This window comes from Notechis scutatus, chromosome 4 (genome assembly GCF_049901735.1).
Source record: "Notechis scutatus isolate UNSWTSFEM ecotype Mainland chromosome 4, rNotScu1.2, whole genome shotgun sequence".
NCBI lineage: Eukaryota > Metazoa > Chordata > Lepidosauria > Squamata > Elapidae > Notechis > Notechis scutatus.
The window spans coordinates 59,340,728-59,360,027 of NC_142012.1; the positions used below are offsets into that span (position 1 = coordinate 59,340,728).

The 19,300-nt window shown below is 40.2% G+C and overlaps 1 protein-coding gene across 3 annotated transcripts in view; it reads right to left on the reverse strand.

Moving 5' to 3' along the window:
- Positions 1-19,300, reverse strand: part of RBPJ (recombination signal binding protein for immunoglobulin kappa J region) — a 33,249-nt gene that overhangs the window by 7,764 nt on the left and 6,185 nt on the right. For all 3 annotated transcript variants that reach the window (XM_087963508.1, XM_087963507.1, XM_087963509.1), the window contains exons 2-10: positions 10,540-10,578; positions 9,785-9,880; positions 7,426-7,591; positions 5,187-5,361; positions 4,625-4,762; positions 4,376-4,488; positions 2,953-3,093; positions 2,338-2,493; positions 1,137-1,240 (exon numbers count right to left, since the gene is read on the reverse strand). In XM_087963508.1, coding sequence (XP_087819634.1) covers positions 1,137-1,240; positions 2,338-2,493; positions 2,953-3,093; positions 4,376-4,488; positions 4,625-4,762; positions 5,187-5,361; positions 7,426-7,591; positions 9,785-9,873 — 1,082 coding nt within the window. In that variant the 5' untranslated portion in view covers positions 9,874-9,880; positions 10,540-10,578. The remainder of the gene's footprint in view (positions 1-1,136; positions 1,241-2,337; positions 2,494-2,952; positions 3,094-4,375; positions 4,489-4,624; positions 4,763-5,186; positions 5,362-7,425; positions 7,592-9,784; positions 9,881-10,539; positions 10,579-19,300) is intronic.

A 19,300-nucleotide genomic window follows, 5' to 3' on the forward strand; every position in this document is an offset into this window, starting at 1 on the left:
TGATTATTATATTGTTATACTATTAAGAAGAATGTTATTAGTAATTGTTAAGCACATGAAATATGTACCTAATGGACACACAATTGAAATGGAATGGATTTATTGCATGTTTTTAAAAAAGTTTTAATTAAAAATAAATAAATATTTCTAAATAAATAAATAAATTCAATCACAAGAAAATTTAAAAAAAATTATCCCACACTGGCATGAATTTCAGAATAAATTTGCAGGGGTTTTAGCACTTAAGACTTCTATACTGCTTCATGGTGCTTTTACAGCTCTCTCTAAGCGGTTTACAGAGTCAGCATATTTCCCTCAACAATCTGGGCCCTCGTTTTATCGACCTCAGAAGGATGGAAGGCTGAGTGAGAATCGAATTGCTGGCAATTGGCAGAGTTAGCCTACAATACTGCATTCTAATGGGAAGGAGGGAGGGAGGGGAGGGAGAAGGAGGAGGATGGAAGAAAGGAAGGAAGGAAGGAAGGAAGGAAGGAAGGAAGGAAGGAAGGAAGGAAGGAAGGAAGGAAGGAAGGAAGGGCAATAGCAGACTTACATATCACTTCCTAGTGCTTTACAGCCTTTTCTAAGTGGTTTACAGAGTCAGCCTCTTGCCCCCAACAATCTGGGTCCTCATTTTACCGACCTCAGAAGGACGGAAGCTGAGTCAACCTTGAGCCCTGTCAGGATCAAACTCCAGGCTGTGGGCAGACTTAGCCCGCAATTCTGCATTCTAACTACTGTGCCACTAAGGCTCCTTTGTAAATACATTGTTTTGTTTACAATTTCTAACTATGCAGAAGCTGCAGAATTATTTTGTATGATTGTCCTGCGTTTTGCTGCCATAAGGACAGAGATTTAGATTTCTTGTTGAAAACTGCAAAATGCTTACTGCAGACAATGAATTTGCTTAATCACTACGATATTTGCTTAATGAGCGCTGAAAAAAAAAAGAACGGATATAAAATCCTGCTTAATGACAAATACAACTTAACTACCATAATTCCAGGCTCAATAGTGGCCGTAGTAAATTTATTATTTTAGCTAGGTGAATGAATGATTGACGAATGCCTTTCCTTTACAGAGTCCCAAACAAGCACCCAAGAGTTACATTTAACATTGCAAAGGTTATATCACACCTGTACATCGTTTCAGCTTCCACATCCCCAAACCAGACACGCAAATTTGGAGTGAAGTTTTGCCCGGTTAGTTCCAGCATTGCTACATCTCCACCACCATTGAGCTTGTGAAAATGAAAGGAAAGATAATGCATTACACTTTTATCATGGGAGACAAGCACAAAAATGCAGTGATTTCAGGGAAGCCTATTTGAATAGAGCTTTTTTTGTGGGGATGGGGGGGGGGAACAGCTGAATCATCAGAAGGGAAATTTTTATCCTTACCAGTTGAATATGTGAAAAGGCTACCAGTTTCTACCAGCCGTGCCAGGTAGACCAGACAGGGAACACAACCAAATGAGCTAACGGTACTTTTTTTTTGGGTAAGGCTACATTAAGGGGTGGTGGTGTTTACAATACTTCGATGGTTAAGACGCTGGGCTTGTCAGCTGGAAAGGTAGCAGCACAGGTTTGAGACCCGAGCACCACATGACGGGTGAGTTCCCATTCTCGCCCTAGCTGTGCCAACCCAGCAATTTGAAAACATGCAAATGCGAGTTGATTAATAGGTATCATTTTGGTGGGAAGGTAACAGCGCTTTAGACATCATGCTGGCCACATGACTACAGAAATGTCTTCAGACGGCACTGACTCAATAAGCCTTGAAATGGAAATGAGGGCCACCCCTGAGAGTCGGTAACAACTAGCGGAGTAAAATACGCAGGGACTCCTTTACCTTTTTTACTTTTACATTACTAGCATCTTGTCAGTCTGAGAGTATAAATCTCCTGCTATCCTTTTCACAGCTTGAATAGTTGAGATTTCCTTTCCAAGTCTTTTTCTCTGCCCATTATTTAGCTAAAGGCTAAGCCCTTTCTTATCTGATTGTTCCCTAGCCAGCATCTCTTCCCGGTCCACCCTTCACTTCCAGGTGACTCTCGTGTACTGTTAAATCTTTGAAACAAGAAATAAGACTATTTCTTTCTTTAACTGGAATGACTGCAATACCCAAATAAAATTTTGCGAGAGAGAGAGAAATGTTTAGCAAATATCATGTCACAGATTCAGTTCTCCCTGCTTATATTTCCGAATTCCTACAGCTGCAAGTTCCCCTAAATATTTTCAAAACACAGGTGACAACCAACCAAATGGCTTGTTCACTATAATCTCTATTATACACCATGTTCAAGCAGGAATAGCTAGAAATAAAATTCTGGCTTACCTGAAGACTTTCTACAACAGGCACAGGTGTTACAGGAGCATGGACAGGTCCCATGCCCTCATAAAATGTATATTCTGCTTTATCTGTGCTAATGATTGTCCATGAAGCTCCATCATTAATCATCTCTTTATTTGGTTCTTTGGGGCATGGAGTGGCCTTTAAAGAAATAATTGCCAGACACTTGAGAGAGCATAAATAATACAACAACAGAAGCTTTCAATAAGACATCAGGTCCAAAATGCAGGCCACAGCTCTATATATTCTCTTCAGACTTGCCTTTTTCTGAACTTGGTGGTCTCATCTCTTCTATCAAAACCCTGCAACGTCCTTTCGAAGACTACCCTTTATCCAACTTGCAGTTTTCAATGCTAAATATATGGCAGGAAACAAGGAGGAGTGGCCCCCTCTCACATTAAGGTGCCATCTGCAAGTAAAATATGCACTACGACAGTGTTGCAAATATAAACCCTATTGCCATGCCATGTCATTTTAAGAGGAGGAGTTATCCAAAGGCTGGAGTAGGTGCTGAAGTCCTCCTGGTGCTAGCTTTTAGACACGCCCACTGTCAAAAGATCAGAAACAACATACACTGTACTAGTATGTCAAACCACTTACTTGAAATTGGATAATTCGCTCTTGGGAAAGGCACAAGTACATTCGTTCAGTATCTTTAAGGTAGAACGCACACTTATGGAGCTGGGAGACTGGATCATCTGCATCTAGCAAAGCGGTTTGTTTGTCCACTTTCCGTATTATCTGTCAGTAAATACAGTTGAATATTTAGAAAGTTTTTAAACAACAACATCATCATCAATATCATGAATGTATCACTTCAGATGGCTATTTCCTCATGTATGATCCAGTTGACAATGGATTTCAAAACTGTTGCTAAGGAAGCGTGGTTATTATTATTATTATTATCTCTTTGATTCATTAAACAGGAAGCTCAGTCAACTGAACATTTCAAAATATATCACAAATATCACTGACAGTGCTGATGGTTGATACGTGTTGCTGCCAACATCCTAGGTATCAACCAAGTATCTTCTTAAAATGTATGATGTTCCAAGTAATGCAGTTTTTCGCACTTCCGCTGGTGTTATTGTCTGTAAGTCCCACAAGATCTTCACCTTCTCATTTTCAACAACTTTTTCCACTTTACGTTCCCATGGCTTTTCAGATACAGGTAAGTCGTATTTTTTTACATAATGCCCAGTGGATTAATTTAGCAACTTGGACCTAGCTTTGTAATCAGTTTGTGCGATTTTGCTGTACTCGCATATTATTACTGTTATTGCTATTATTGTATCGGTGATGTTACATTAGACAGGCACTACAATGCTATTGCAGAATAGTAGTTTGGCAGAATAGCAGTTTGCCAACTCTGATAGGTACATGCTTATGCGCTTCCCAAGATACACCCTGGAAGGGCAAGCTGGCTTTGCACCAGAAAGACAAGTGGTTCTTCTTGCAGCAGCATCCAAGGCCTCTCTTTCCCTCGGAGCCCTCTCTCAAGTGGGCGTTACAACTGGGAAGGTTCAGAACCGGCAGGAATCTGACTGCCTGCACAGAGCACCAACTCGTATCCCCACCGAATTGATACCTATTTATCTACTCCCACAGAACTTGCTTTACACTGCAAGATGAGCAGATGCTGAGGCCAGTGACGGGAGTTCACCCAGTTCAGACCAAAAATAAATAAAAATATGCTGTATACAATAAAAAAATAAAGTAATAAAATAACATAAATAAAATAAAATACACACGTGCTGGAGAATCAGAAAAACAGAGACAACAAATGGACTCCGTCTCACAACTGAGATCCAGGCTTTGGGACAGATTACCTGGAATCAGGTTTTCAAAGCTTAACGAAAAACCAGCAGGATGTGGGACAAACTAATCTCAAGAGGGGTGATGTTGCAGAGTGGACAGCACAGTATTTTCCCTGAAACGCTGTTCTAAATCCTCTGCATTTTAATAAAATAAGTTTTTTTTTTAATGGATTCAGGAGCAGATACATTGAAAATGTAAAATGTACCAATCTTGGGAGTGCCATGCCAGTAACTGAACAAACGAGCTTGACTGTCTGGCCATAATGGATATAGCCATCTCGGACTGTAAATTCTTCTCCTTCGGATTCATCATCGTCCACTGCGGAGGAAAGAGATATATCAGCATGCCAGGCAAAACTTGAATCCGTTCCCCCAAAAAGCATAATGCTACTATTTTCCCAAACTCAGGAAAGATTAAACAAAAACACCCACAGAGAGGTTTCAGTTTTACTCACAGAGATGAATGTAAAATGCTCCCCATTGTTGTGAGCTGGCATGAAAATTCCCTCCTTCTACGTGCAAATATCTGGTGCTAACTGTTTGGGACCGAAGTCTATTAAACAGTGCCACTTTTGTCCCTGATGCGATACATACTGCAGGAGAAAAACAGGAAACGTTAAAACCTAGACTTCAATTCCCAGAATTCTCCCAGAAGTCCCCTGTGGGATTTCAACTTCCAGAGTTCCCTGTACTGGCTGGGGAATTCTTGGAGTTGAAGCCCACAGGTCTTAAAAAGTAGCTAAGGTTGGACAACCCCGTTTTAAAATATAGTTACCTCTTTAATCAGGTAATCTCAAAAACACGACACATACAATTGTTGCCCCTTTTCTCTAACTACTGAGATTGTTGGAAGCTTGTAATCAAATACTTTCTTGCTGTAATAACTGGAAATAATTTGATAATGGGATTGCTCTATCAAAGGCCACATTCTTAAGAGATGAATGGAAAACTCACAACCTCATAGCACGTATGTGAAACGTAGACCACAGTCAATGAAGCTTGCCTATCAATACTTACAGTCTGCATTTTTGAGCGATTGTTTCTTTTTCGAAGGCTTGGAAATGACTTTGATCCGTTTACTAAGGAAAACACCAATATCGTCACTATTGCCATAGAACATTTTTACGGATAACATGAAGTGCTTTCGCTTATCAGAGTCTGATATGTACAAAGTTTTAGCTGTGCAATAGTTCTGTGGATAAAAAGAGACACTAACTTAGTATTTTCCAATGAAGCCATGTTAAAGCTAATTATGCAAAGATATACTACTCAGAAGTTTTTGGAAGATAATTATGCCTAAATATACATATATGTGAAATTCAATATTTGGAGTATTATATTTACTTTGGGCCTGCTTGATATACTAATTTTAGGTATCCCATCTACTCCCATACTTATTTGTCTTCGGAGGGGGTGATTGGTAGGATAACAGTGCATGTATGTATGTCTGTATGCTTGGGGAGGAGGGGTGCACTTATATATATATGTAATTGGAAGTCCTGGTGTGTACTTGGCTTCAAATGTGTTGTAAAATTTCTGTAATTCCCCCAAAGCAAAACAATCAACTAGAACAAAGAGCTAGCTTGTAAAAGTTGTAACAATTGGCTTTTAGATCTAAGATTCAACAAGCAACTTAGTTTTGTAAATAAGTAAAATTTTGTCTCTCACTAAAAGGGACATTTTCGGTGCTTGGAAAATTCATGCTAAGGATTATTTACATATGTTCTTGCCATTTTTTTTAATGCTCATCCCTGGATAGCCAAATGAAGGTCTTGGATGATGGCTTCTGAAACATGCAGAAGTCAAAGTGGACTGACAAAATTTGTAAATACCAAAGGATACTAGAAAGTAGCAATGAGCAGGGTATGCCAGGTTCGCTCAGTCTGGTGTTTTCCAAATTTGTTAGATGTTACTTCATATAATCCCAGCCAATATGGCCAAATTGGAAGTTTTCAGTAATATTGTAAAATTATAACAAGTTTGAAAATTCAGTATATGGCTCCAGTTTATTGCATTTCAGAGAAAAGTTAACAGCATAGTGAGAATTGCAAGTATATATGTGTTCCCAACTTCACAAAAAGAAAATGAATGAATCAGATCAGAATCAAGTATTTGTAAGATGAATGAGTCTGCTATAAGTAGTCAATACACACATTCCTGCTTTACTCTTTTTCTGTAAAAGGGAAAATTAAAGGGCAGAAAGGTGGAGGAAAAGGGCTGTAAGATTTGTCCTTTTACTGGGCTTCCTGGTGAGTTGAGTTTTAAAACCTTCTCCACCGTTTGGACTCACCCAGATGTTTGGGGCGATATCTTGAGCCGTGGTGGGGCAGTGGTTAGAATGCAACATTGCAGGCTAACTCTGCATTCAACAGCCAGCACTTCACTTCTTCACCAGGCTGAAAGGTTGACTCAGCCTTCCATCCTTCCAAGGTCGGTCAAATGAGGACCCAAGATTGTTGGGAGCAATATGCTGGCTGTCAGGGCTCTGGTAGTTACCCCCATTTAAATCATGAGTCTCTAGCCGGATTCTCAAAGCTCAAAGAAAATGAGAAGACGTGCTGGTGCTCCCTGGGTGTAGTTGACTCTGAGACACAAAATTCATTGTCACCCTTGACCCTGGTTTTCGCTCCACCCCCTGGGTGTATCATAATTCATATTCTCCAATGGGACACATGCATAGCCAAGAGTCGCCAATCATACTCTTCAGTTAGAATGTTGGGCAGCAGAAACTTTGGTCACCTAGTTACTATCTTTGAAAACATTTATGGAATGCAAGCTGCCCACTGCTCCCCCCTCCCTTTCTGTTGGCAACTCTAAAAGACCAGAGAAATATTTTATGAGTTGACACAGACTCTGTAAACCGCTTAGACAGGGATGTAAAGTGGTATACAAGTCTGTGCTATTGCTAGCCTCCTGATGCTGCAAAGCATAGGAAAGCTAAAGTAAAATCGTAACGGCAGTTGTTGATCGCTTGATTTTTCACTCAGAAACCACTCTACTTAAAAGATTGAGATGCTGGTACAATTGTAGTCGCTAAAGAAGTATGAAAACAAAATATTTTTAAAAAATCTATGAGGCCATCTAATTATTAATTTTTGCATAAGAGCAAGTTAAAAGCCAAAAGATACTCAGTGACTACAAATTAACAGAGAAGAACCAAATGTAGTGCATTTGCCCCTTGAACCAATTTATTACTCACACTGACCATGATATATCAGTAACCAGATTTGCAAACTCTAAGTTACATTCAACCCACCTTTCCTTCCAAGTTTAACTGCTGCATCTCTTGGTCGCTATTTCCAATCCCAATAAAGGCGCATGGTTGAGATTCTTGCTCAGAACAGCCATCTCGCTCCATTTGTTCTTTTTTTTTCTTCCATCCGCTACCCATAAGGTAGACACACGGAGGAGGGCAAAAAAATCTGAAGACAAAAGAGCAGAATGTTAGGTTCATCTGGAACACGTTTCCCTTTCAGTATCAAGTCATTTGTTTCTAGCGCAAAATGCCATTTTGGAAGGAAAAGGCGCCAAGGGAAAAGAATTATACATACTCTGAGCAAGGGATAATTGTTTTAGATTTTTAATATATCTATATATATAAAAGTGAAATACCACTGGCGCATCATCACAAAATCTCCAGAACCGTATAGCCTACAAACTTGAAATTTGGCACGTATGTTCCTCTTGGCTTCTAGGTACTCACTAAGAAAGGATTTTTCGAAATGACCATCAGAGCATTAGTATTTCCTATATTATTATTAATATACACACTCTGATGCTAAGGAGTTCTATTATCCCTTCCCACCTGAAAAGAATTATCTTCCAAATGCAAAACACAAGCAGAGGACAGGAGTTTCAGTTTTACTTTCACAGCACCCAGCAGCTTTACTACAGAACAGCTGAGCTAAGCCACGCCCAGGCTCCTTGCTGTCTCCTTCTTGCTCACACAGCAAATACTGTTTCAGTTTCCAAACAGCCTTCAACTCTCTCACACACTGACAGGACTAGCCAGATGAATACCGATGGATGCTGGTAGGCAGAGGCAATTCCCCCACCTTATTTTCCTCCCCCCAAAAGTAAGCCCGACCACGCAGTTTCTTTTCCCCACCTCAACCACCCTGTGAGGTGGGTTGGATGAGAGAAAATGACTGACTCAACGTCATTCAATTGGCTTTCCTGCCTAAGATGGGACTGGAATTCATGATCTGATGGTTTCAAGCCTAGTGCTTCAATCAGTAGCTCGATTTTGTCGCTGAGCTATTTAAATCCAGAAAAGGGAAAGTGGAAGATGGAACTTAATTGGATTCCCAAAGTCAGAAATATACTTACAAACTTCTCCAAATCCTTGTTTTGCTCCCAAATCCCATCAGATGTAGGATTTGATTTTGTTTGTTATTTCTGCTGGCTTCTCTAATTAATGAAAAGATTTCTCTTGTGGTAGACTCGGAATTACTGGGAAGACAGTGCCTCCGCATGAATCTTTACCAACTAGGCCTTCAAGGCAATGGTGATATGCTACCGGTTCGGACTGCTTCAACTGAACCGGTAGTAAAATAACTACCGGTACGGCCAAACCGGTTCTTCCAAGAAGCGACAAGGGCATGCATGGGTGGGAGAGTCGCTCCTAGTTTTTCGTTTCTTCATCCTCTCAGCTGATTGGCGTGTTAGGAGTGCGTGCATGCGTGTTAGGGGCGGGTGCGCATGCAATCACCCACCAAACTGGAAGTGACCAAGGTAGGAACCCACTACTGCTTCAAGGGTAGACATGTGTTATTTTAAAAAAATTAAAATATTTGGCTCATACCTAATAGCTGTATTTAGAACATGTATTTCCCAAGAACGTTTGTATAAAAATTCCATTATTATTATATACCTTCGATTTATAGATTTTGAAGCCATAAAAATGTGGGGAGACAATTTGAAAAAATGTCAATAAGAATTTTAATCTGAAGTACTACAACTGAAGTGGTTTCCCCAGTTCCTCTAACCCTGTTTTGCTTAGGGGGACAAAAATCAAGAAAGACCAAGACAAGACTTTATTGTCACTTTTTTCTGTGAACACAATGGCATACATTAAAAAATGAAATTCTGAGACATATACACCCACTCTGTTTCTTTTTTTAAATGTATTTTGTTGTAATTTATTTGATTGACAGAAATGTATGCTTGCTGAGAACTTATTTTAAACGGTCACTAGATGGCGTTCCACACAAGAGGTGAATGTAAGGAAGACCGTTTAAAATAATTCAGAGCAAACTTAACAGTGCAAAAATTCTTAAGGATCCTGAACGGATACTTTTCAGGATTTTTTATGTTTGTTTGTTTGTTTAGCTACAGTTTGTCAACCAATACTTCAGAAAATGAAAAAGAACCTGATAATCAGGTAGTGTATTTTAAATGTCTACAACAAAAAATCGAGGAATTTTGCACCATTCTTTCTTATCTCCTTACCCCCTTATATAAAACTTGCCCTGCAGGCATCCGAGCCAGGAATTCTAGGAGTTACAACCCATGATAGCCAAATAGCAAACGATTGTTGAAAGCTGCATATTTTTTTTAAAAAAACATTCAATTGCAAAATAGCCCAGTGCATAGTTTGAGATATCCGGCGTTACCTTTTTTCGTTTCCGTAGGATTTCTGAGCCACTTTTGCATGAAGTATTAGGACTGTTTGATCGCCACGCTCCTTTAAATAGTTCCTCATAGCTTCCCTAAGAATTGAAAAACAAAGGTAATCAAGTTAACAGAAAAACCAATGTATGCGTGTATTTTTAAAGCACCCCAAAGGCTGACATTGCTATGTGTCTGAACTGCGTGCAGCTGCATTTCTCTTATGGGGTCTGCCAAAGCTATTACGGTTCCCTTTGTTTTAAATTCTCATGGCCATCTTCTCATCCCACCCCACCCCATACGACCATAATTTTGGGCTCAATTGCAGTTGCCAGCGAGTCAAGGGCTACCTTTACCGATCAGGTTGATTCCCACCAATGTCAGTGAACTGGGTACAGTTGAAGGATGTTAACATTAAGGAAGGGATGCTCCACACCTATGTATTTCGGGGGAGGGGGGGAAGAACTCTTTCCCTTTGTAGTAACAGATAGGAAGATGCTGGTCTCCACATTTTCCATAAAGGATTGAAGGAAGGAGTAATTGTTAGCAGCTCTGTGAAAGTGCAGGTGAAGCTGCCTACTCCTGTACGGAGAATGACAAAACGGAGCTCAGAAGCCAGGAGAACAGACTGCCTGCTGTCATAGCTCTGACAGCTTCAGTGATCCCTCTTGCCTTTCCAGAGAGGCAACCAATATTATAATTAAATATTAAACGCCACTGGGGAAGACCCCCCATTCTGAACACAAGACCTGAACCTTACCTGGTGAGCCGCTTAGGTGGAGGTCGCTCACCGAATTTCCTGTAGGGAAAAAACACAAAAGCAAGTCATTAGTTACAAAATAGGCATGAGATACAAGCGAAACGTTGCTAGTGCATGCCAACTTTAGCTGTGGACTTTCTCTTTTCTCCATTCCTGACCCGCTTTGCCTAAAACAAAGCCTGGAGGATGGACACTGAAATATTTTTTAAAAATTATTATTTCTGAGTGATGGATGACCTGATAACAATAAAAGCAAAGATAGTAGCAATAGGAATAGACACCCTTTATGGGGTGGTGGGGTGGGGTGGCAATCACGAAATATCTAGAGCAGGGTTGTCAAACTAGATTTCATTGAGGGCTGCATCAGGTTGTGTTTGACCTTGGGGAGGCAGAGTGGGCATGGCCAGGTTGATGTCACTCGTGTTGAGGGTGCCTGTAGTGGCCAGATAGCTTGCCAGCAAAAACAAGCTCCGTTTCTGGCTGGGACGACCTCCTGCAAGGTCAAGCCCCGTTTTCACTGGCAGAGGCACCGCGGGCCAGTCCTTTGCTGTTTCCAGGGGTGGCCCCTTAGGCCAGATCTAAGCACCCCGTAGGCCGGATCTGGCCCACAGGCCTTGAGTTTGACCCCCCTGATCTAGAGCACCATTCAAACATCATTACCATTGACAAAATCCTCAATTACAAAAGTCAGTTTTACTTGTCACGGTTTATGTCCAGCCCAAGCCCAAAGACAAAACAGTGAGATCCAATCAAGAGCAGTTCTTTATTTGCTTATGTCTAATAGACAGAATCTTGACAGACTACAGCTGTAACAACTAACTTAATAGATATATCCGGGGAGATCCTAGGGTGGGGCTATCCTGAACCTTTTCCACATTTCCTCATCCAGTTCAGGACTGTGCAGCCTCTTCTTTTGGGCCTTCTCTTGGTACGTGGCTGCTTCCTCCCTTGGAAGCCACAGAACTACTGTTGACATTAAACACCCCCTCCACACATACACACTCCTCTCCTCCACCTGCATAGCTTCCATCCTGCGTCACTTAATATTATTAAGCAACAATATTTGCCTATCACAGGTCCATAGGAAGAGCTCGACCGACAGACAAAAAATGCCAAATCTAAACATCTGGATGATTGTGTGATCAACCATAATAATAAGCTACTGTGGTACAGAGGTTAATGTGTTGACCTAGAAACCAGGAGACTGTAAGTTCTAGTCCCATTTTAGGCATGAAAAACCAGCTGGGTGACTTTGGGCCAGTCCAACCCACCTCACAGGATTGTTGTTGTGGAGGAGGTGGAAAGGAGGAGGTGGAAAGATTATGAAAAAGAAACTTTATAGGGAAAAAGTGGGATAAAAATCTTTTTCTTAAAAAATGAACTGAATTAAATCACAATTGGACTTTTATTATTTTTAAAATGGGTCCAGGTTAAAAGAAATGGGGATTGTCAGTTACCTATCCCTGTTAGAACTCAAATACCATATCAGGTAGTTTCACGCCAAAAGTTCAGGCAAAGCACATTAGAGCTTGACACAACATACAGACAACTTCTGTATGGTTTGCCAACGTCCGCGAATACATCGTTATGGTTTTGAAGAGTAAATTACGCAGATGCTATTGCTAAAGGTAACTTGCAAGCAAACACGATCCATTTATCATGCATAAATAACAGATTTATTTATTTATTTTTATTTATTTGATTTGCCAATTGTTTACAAGATAATAAGTATAAGTGTATACATAGTTGTGAATACATGAAATGGGTACATATAAGAAAAATAAAAGAATAAGAGAAACAATAGGACAGGGACGGTAGGCACGATGGTGCGCTTATGCACGCCCCCTACAGACCTCTTAGGAAAGGGGTGAGGTCAATAGTAGACAGTCTAAGGTTAAAGTTTTTGGGGTTTGGGGAAGAGACTATAGAGTCGGGTAGAGTATTCCAGACATTGACCACTCTATTGCTGAAGTCGTATTTCCTGCAATCAAGTTTGGTGCGGTTTACTTTGAGTTTGTATCTATTGTGTGCTCTTGTGTTGTTATGGTTGAAGCTGAAGTATTCATTGAGATGATGATTAAAGAAGATAAATCAATCATTACTTCTACAGAAATAACACTCCAGATTTATGTTCCAAATATGATGTCTTATTGCCTGATGTCACATAACTACAAAACAAGAAAATGACTGCAGGTAGTCCTTGACTTACAACAAGTCATTTAATATAACTATTAGAGCGGCCCTGAAAAAGAGGACTTATCTCCATTTTCTACCCTTATGACCATCGCAGCATCCTCACAATCATGCTTGGCTCATATTTATGACAGTTGTTAGTGTCCTGGGATGACTTTTTGTGGCCATCAGGCAAGCAAAGTTAATGGGGAAGCCGGACTCACTTAATAACCATGTTGCTAACTTAACTGTACTGATTCACTTAAAAACTGGGGCAAGAAAGGCTGTAAAACGGGGCACAAGTCATTTAACAATTGTCTTGTTTTACAGTAGAAATTTTGGGCTCAATTGTGGTCGTAAGTCAAGGACTACTTTATTCCATGAAAAAAAAAATCCCCTAATTTGTAAAATTTTCAATAAACCCTACAACACTACCATACCATTTAAAATATTTTGGTTAACTCAGTGTGGTGTTTGGATGTCAAATGGATATAGTAGTACCTGTCTAAATAAAAGGCTTCCCTACCTAAGAAAGCAACACTTGCTTTATACAGGAATTCAAATAAGGAATCACGTGCAAGGAAATGATCATCTCTTTAGCATTCCTGTATATTAATAAATTAATATGCTTCAAATTTAGCTCAAGTTTGAAAAAAAAAGTTTGGTAGATGTTTAAAAAGTAATCAAAACGTGCTTTATTAATTATTGACTTATTCAGAATGGTTTTTCTTGCCTAAATGTACTTTTTTCACCATTGAATTTTCATTTTGTTCAATAAGCATCCAACGTTCAAGTCTGTCAAGATCCCTCTGTATCTTAAAGCCTATCTTCTGGAGTGTTGACTATTCCTGCCAGCTTGGTGTCGCCTGCAAATTTAATGAGTTCCCCACCTATCCCTTCATTCAAATCATTGATGAACATGTTGAATACTGGGCCTAAAACGGAGCCGTGGGGCACCCCACTACATGCTTCCCTCCATGTAGATGCAGTTCCATTGAGGACTACTCGTTGAGTGCGATTGATCAGCCAGTTTTAAAGTATTTTCTTTTTAACTGGAGGTCTCATCCAGTATCCAATATAGTACTGTTATTCTTAGGGCCTTCTAAATAATACTTTATAATTACCGTGTTTCTCATATAATAAGGCCGGGTCTTATTTTTTTTTTGAGCCCCGAAAAAACGGCTAGGCCATCTTTTCGGGGGTGAATTAATTTCTCCCCTCCCCCGCGCACCCTCACCTAGAGTGCCCCGCAGGCAGCCTCGCCACCAGCCACTCCCAACGACCGATCATGGTGGAGCACGGAGGGCTTCCTACCCCTGCCAAGCGCTTTTGCTGCAGACCCAGGTATGGTGTTGGTTGAAGGCCGGGTCAGCGGGCGGGCGGCAGCAGTGTGGATGTCAGTCTCGGCGGGGCACTTTAAATCACAAGACCTTCGGCGCCCGCCGCCGCTGCTTCCTCCGCTGTTCTTGCTTTCCCTTCGCATTCCTCCACCGGCAGCGTTTCAGCCGTTTCTCGGGTGGGGAGCTGCCTCTGTAGCTTCCACGGTTCCTGCTAGCACTGGCGAGAGAACAGCGGCAGCGCCAGCAGGAACTGTGGAAGCTACAGAGGCAGCTCCCCACCCGAGAAGCGGCTGAAACGCTGCCGGTGGAGGAATGCAAAGGGAAAGCAAGAGCGGCGGAGGAAGCAGCAGCGGCGGGCACCGAAGTTCTCGTGATTTAAAGTGCCCCGCCGAGACCGACATCCATGCCGCTGCCACCCTCCCGCTGACCCGGTCTTCAACCAGCACCATACCCGGGTCCGCAGCAAAGGCGCTTGGTAGGGGTAGGGAGCACTCCGCGCTCCGCCATGATCGGCCATTAGGAGTGGCTGGTGACGAGGTGTGGCTGCCTGTGGGGCGCTCCTAAAGGAAAGTTCCCCCCCACCCTCCCCCCCAATTTCGCATGTTTTAAAATAGGCCTAAATTTGGGGGGAGGGGCTTAATTTCATTTTATCCCTACAAAACATGCTAGGTCTTCCTATTGGGGGGGCTTATTGTTGGAGAAATACGGTAGTTCAGAAACTAATCAGAGATTAACCCAACTTGTGGTGAAGTTTGTGGAGCAACACAGGTAAGTGCCTCAGATTATCATCAAAGAGGAACTTCTGAGACAGTAGCACCTAACTATTACTCATCCTAATTGAAACTTAAACAGTAAAGACACTTCCATGAAAATTCATCTGCTCATTGCATTTATTCAGTGTCCGGCCTTATTGGCTGCCCCCCCCCCCAAGCTTAGCATTCTAAGTAACAATCTGGAACGTGTCAGGCATTACCACATTCAAAAACTAATCAGGGTCAAGATTAATTAGCATCCAGGTTTAGTCAAGATAAATTAGGTGCTTGCATATATCGAGCCTATCGAAGAGTAGTAGATATCTAAAAATCAGCAGAGATTTCACAATTCTATCATTTTTAAGGCATCAGACAGTTAAAAAACAAGTCTGGTTACTTAGAGAAACCAAAGGAATAGTTTATCCTCTTCAGCTCTATGGTAGGATCAGAATACAAGTGACTTTTTGATTGCTATATTTCAGAGGCACCTTGGATGCCCAGCCAGATATAAACTTGATGCATCTAAGTATACAGCAGAGCAAAATGGTACTTCTTAACAATTCAAATGTGTACAGGTATTCCTTGACTTATAACCACAGCTGAGCCCAAAATTTCTGTTGCTAAGTGAGACATTTGTTAAGCAGGTTTTGCCACATTTTACGACCTTTCTTGCCACAAATATTAAGTGAACTACTGCAGGATATCCATCCACTACATGGATAGTCTCCTCTCCTCTCCCCTCCCTTCCCAAATTCAGAAACTGCCAATCTTCCTTACAGAGGGGCTTTGAGCACTGTAGACATAAAATGTTTCCTGCTCAAGGAGCAGGTGACAGTCATATCTTTAATGGAAGTAACTCCTGGACATAAAACAACTGAAGAAGACAGAATACTTAACATGTACTGGGAAGATCAGGTTTCCTAGTTTCTCTTAAATCACAAGGAAACCTAGTGACCTGGGATCAGTCACTCATTTTCAGATTAGAAGACATCACATTAGCATTATTCTTGTAGAAGATATGGTTACTTTTGATAACATACCACTGGAAATTATTGGACTTTGGGGGGAAGCCTGAAAACTTTCCTACTATGAAGTAAGCTTTTTTTTTTTAAAAAAAAAATCAGCTAAAGTTAGTAATACTGTATTAATGATCTAAAGCCATTGTCGTAAATGGAACCTTGAACCTTTTAAGTTGTTTGTTCTAAAATGGGGGCAAAAGTTTGTTGGAACGTCTTTTCCTTTAAAAGTTCTGTGAAGTGCAGTTTTGCCTGTTCTTGAACTTACATGGAATGACTGAGTTGACATGGTTATACCAGGTTATCATAGTTTAATGGAAAAAGTACCAGACTGTAGCTGTGTGTGTATGTGTGCAGGTAGATATCATATATAAGTATATATGTAGTTTTTTCATACACACGTAGAAATACATATTGAATTTTGCACCCTTATTCTTTTCTCAGCTACACCTAGCAAAAATGGTAAGATTTTTACTACATTTGTATCCGAAGAATGCTAATAGAAAAATGGTGCAAGGACATTTTTCCCTTAATTGCTAAACTTCCTAAAGACTTCAGGGCAGAATGTGTTAGATTCATAGGTTCTACGCAATTAATATGAGCTGCTTGTTCCTTGGTATTCATTGCTCAAATGTACAGGCTAGAGTTAAGCCTATTGTAATAAATTTACAAGTTTACTGGCTGGAATGAGAGTCACAATGCACAATGGAATATTTCCAAGGGACCTGAGGTTGCACCAAAATTATTTCAGGAAAAAGATCAAATGTTTCTGTACCAATCACCCCAAGATTAGAAGGATGTCCCGTCCTCCCCAAACTAAAGTAAGCACCCACCAACTAACTCCCTTGAACTGCAAGGGCTTATTGGAAACTATTTCATCCAGCATGGTTGAACAGAAGGGGCGTCAGCAATCATAAAACTATGCAAGCATATTTGTTTAGATGTATGGCTTTCCTTTCCACATATAAAGATATAGCAAATACATATTAAAAGTATTTCTTTCTTTCAACATGCGGATATAATTTTTTTCTGTTTTCTGTTTGCGGATATAATTTTTTTCTGCATGTGTGAGAGAGAACTACTAGCACAGGCAGAGGGAGGATCAATTTTAAAAATGTGACACTTCCTTTCACAGGAATCTTTAATCAGTAGTTTTTATGAATTCAATTACAGTGTCTTTTTCTTTACCTTGGCTCTATTCTATTTTGAAGGCTGCCTTTTCAGGAAGATAATACCCACTCCCAAACCAAAGGGGGCATCTCTAATTTGACAAAATGAGAAACTGAGGTCTGCAAGAGTGCTTGTTCTACCTTCACTTTCTCTACCTTCTGCCCATCTACTCTTTCAAAGGAAGAAGAGAAAAATAATATGCAGGACTAACTTCCTCTCAGGTAAATACAGTAGATTTGGTAAAGATGTTGGCGAGTATTTAACTCAATGATCAAAGCAGCTCTAGAATGCAAGGAGCGACTGTAACTGTCTTCCAACATTTGGGACCAATCCTAAGTATCAGGTGAATAAAAAAGACAAGCACTACACTCCAAGTGGTTGAGTTTCAGATCCAAATACACAATAACTAAATATTATAGCTGGAAACTTATACAAAAAGTTTTGCAATGCTCACAGAAATCTCTTAATATAATCTCACCAAAAAACAGCACAAAAATTCCAATGCAAACAACAAATATTTAATGAATGCTACACCCCACTTATTGTCCCTCTCTTAATCTAACGTCTGCTTTAAACATTTTTTTTTTAGCAAAAAATAGTCTATCGTGCATTCCATTCAAGAGGAATGGAAGCTTCTAAGGATCTATTGCTAAAACAACTTCCTTGAAATTCCATTCCTTAGTTCAAGGCCTTCCCTGCGCATGCAAGGGGGCACCCTTTCAGTATTTGAAGATCATTATTTTTCCTCTCTTTATGTTTCTACTCACAGCTAAATACACTGAATCATATCATTTCAAAAGTTTCTCCAAAAACTTGCTTACAAGACCTTTGGCTTTCATTGGCTTCTCTTCTCTATATAAATTTCAAGTTCTCAGTATCGTTCTCAAAAAGCAGTGCCAACGTTTCAAATATAGGTTAAGACAAAAAACAATGGTACTAGGGCACTATGTGAGGGGACATTTCTTCTAATCAATTTAAAATGTGCAACTACTCTAAGCTCACATCTCTATGTCCAAATTTCAGAAGATGGAGAAGATAATTCTCCTATGAATCAGAGTCATTACAAGGAGTGTAGAGAACAGCCTGGATTTAATTTGCAAACTCTTTTAATATTTTGGGTCGATCATCAAGACTCAAAACAATTTCAAGGAGCTAGAATGATGCTCTCCTACATCTTCTTTATTCTGGCCTACTTTTTTTATTCTCCTTTGTACAGACTGAACTGCACTTACAGGAAAAAAATGAGACAAAACCTTTATTCCTTTTCCCTGGTAATATTTCACATCTACTTCTTCATCCTCCTCTCCCAACACAAACAGCATATGCTTCTATTACAGTTAAGTGGCCAGGGGATATTTTTCCCCTGAGCATTAGTTAGGAAATAAAAATAGTATTTCCAATTCAAATAAATGTTTGGACAGCCATACTTATTTTTTTCATTGATTTGGAACAACACATTCACAAACTCGCCATTAGCATGGTTTAAAAACAACTAGCAAGATCCAACATAAGCCACACAAAATCAGCACAGAACGAATCAAAAATTACATAGATAAAAAACAATTGCTTAGATAAATGGGTTGGGACAAGGGGACACATTTTCTTGCCTATCTCTGCGGGTGTACAGCCTGCTGGGTTTTTTTCATCTTCTCAATCAGAATCACAGCTGGGAGATTAGCTAAATACAGATAGTCCTCAATTCACAACAGTTCATTCAATGACCGTTCAAAGTTACAACAACTGAAAAAAGCGACATGACCATTTTTCACAGATACCTTTGCAAGCATCTCTATGATCATGTGATCAAAATCCAGATGCTTGACAACTGGTTCATACATACTTGTGTCCTAAGATCATGTGATCCCCTTTTGCGACCTTCTCACAAGCACAGTCAATGGGGAAGCTGGATTCACTTAACAACTGGGTTACTAACTTATCAATTGCAGGGATTCACTTAACAACGGTGGCAAGAAAGGTCATAAAAATCAGGCAAAACTCACTGAACAAATGTTTGTTAACAACAGAAATGTTGGAATCGATTGCGGTCATGAGTTGAGGATTACCTGTATTTATTCATTCACTTTTTCAGTCATTCATCCATTTTGTTTAGTTTCAATTCTAGCATACAGGTATTTTTGAGAGTTAGGAAATCACATTGTGGTATGACAGATTTATTGAAGACAGATATACAGAGAATATGATGGGACGACGGTAGGTAACATCTTCAGCGCACAATGCAAAATGCAGTTTATTGCCACATGGAGGAGCTTATACACCAAAGGAAAAGAGCATGCCAACTCTTTTGACATAT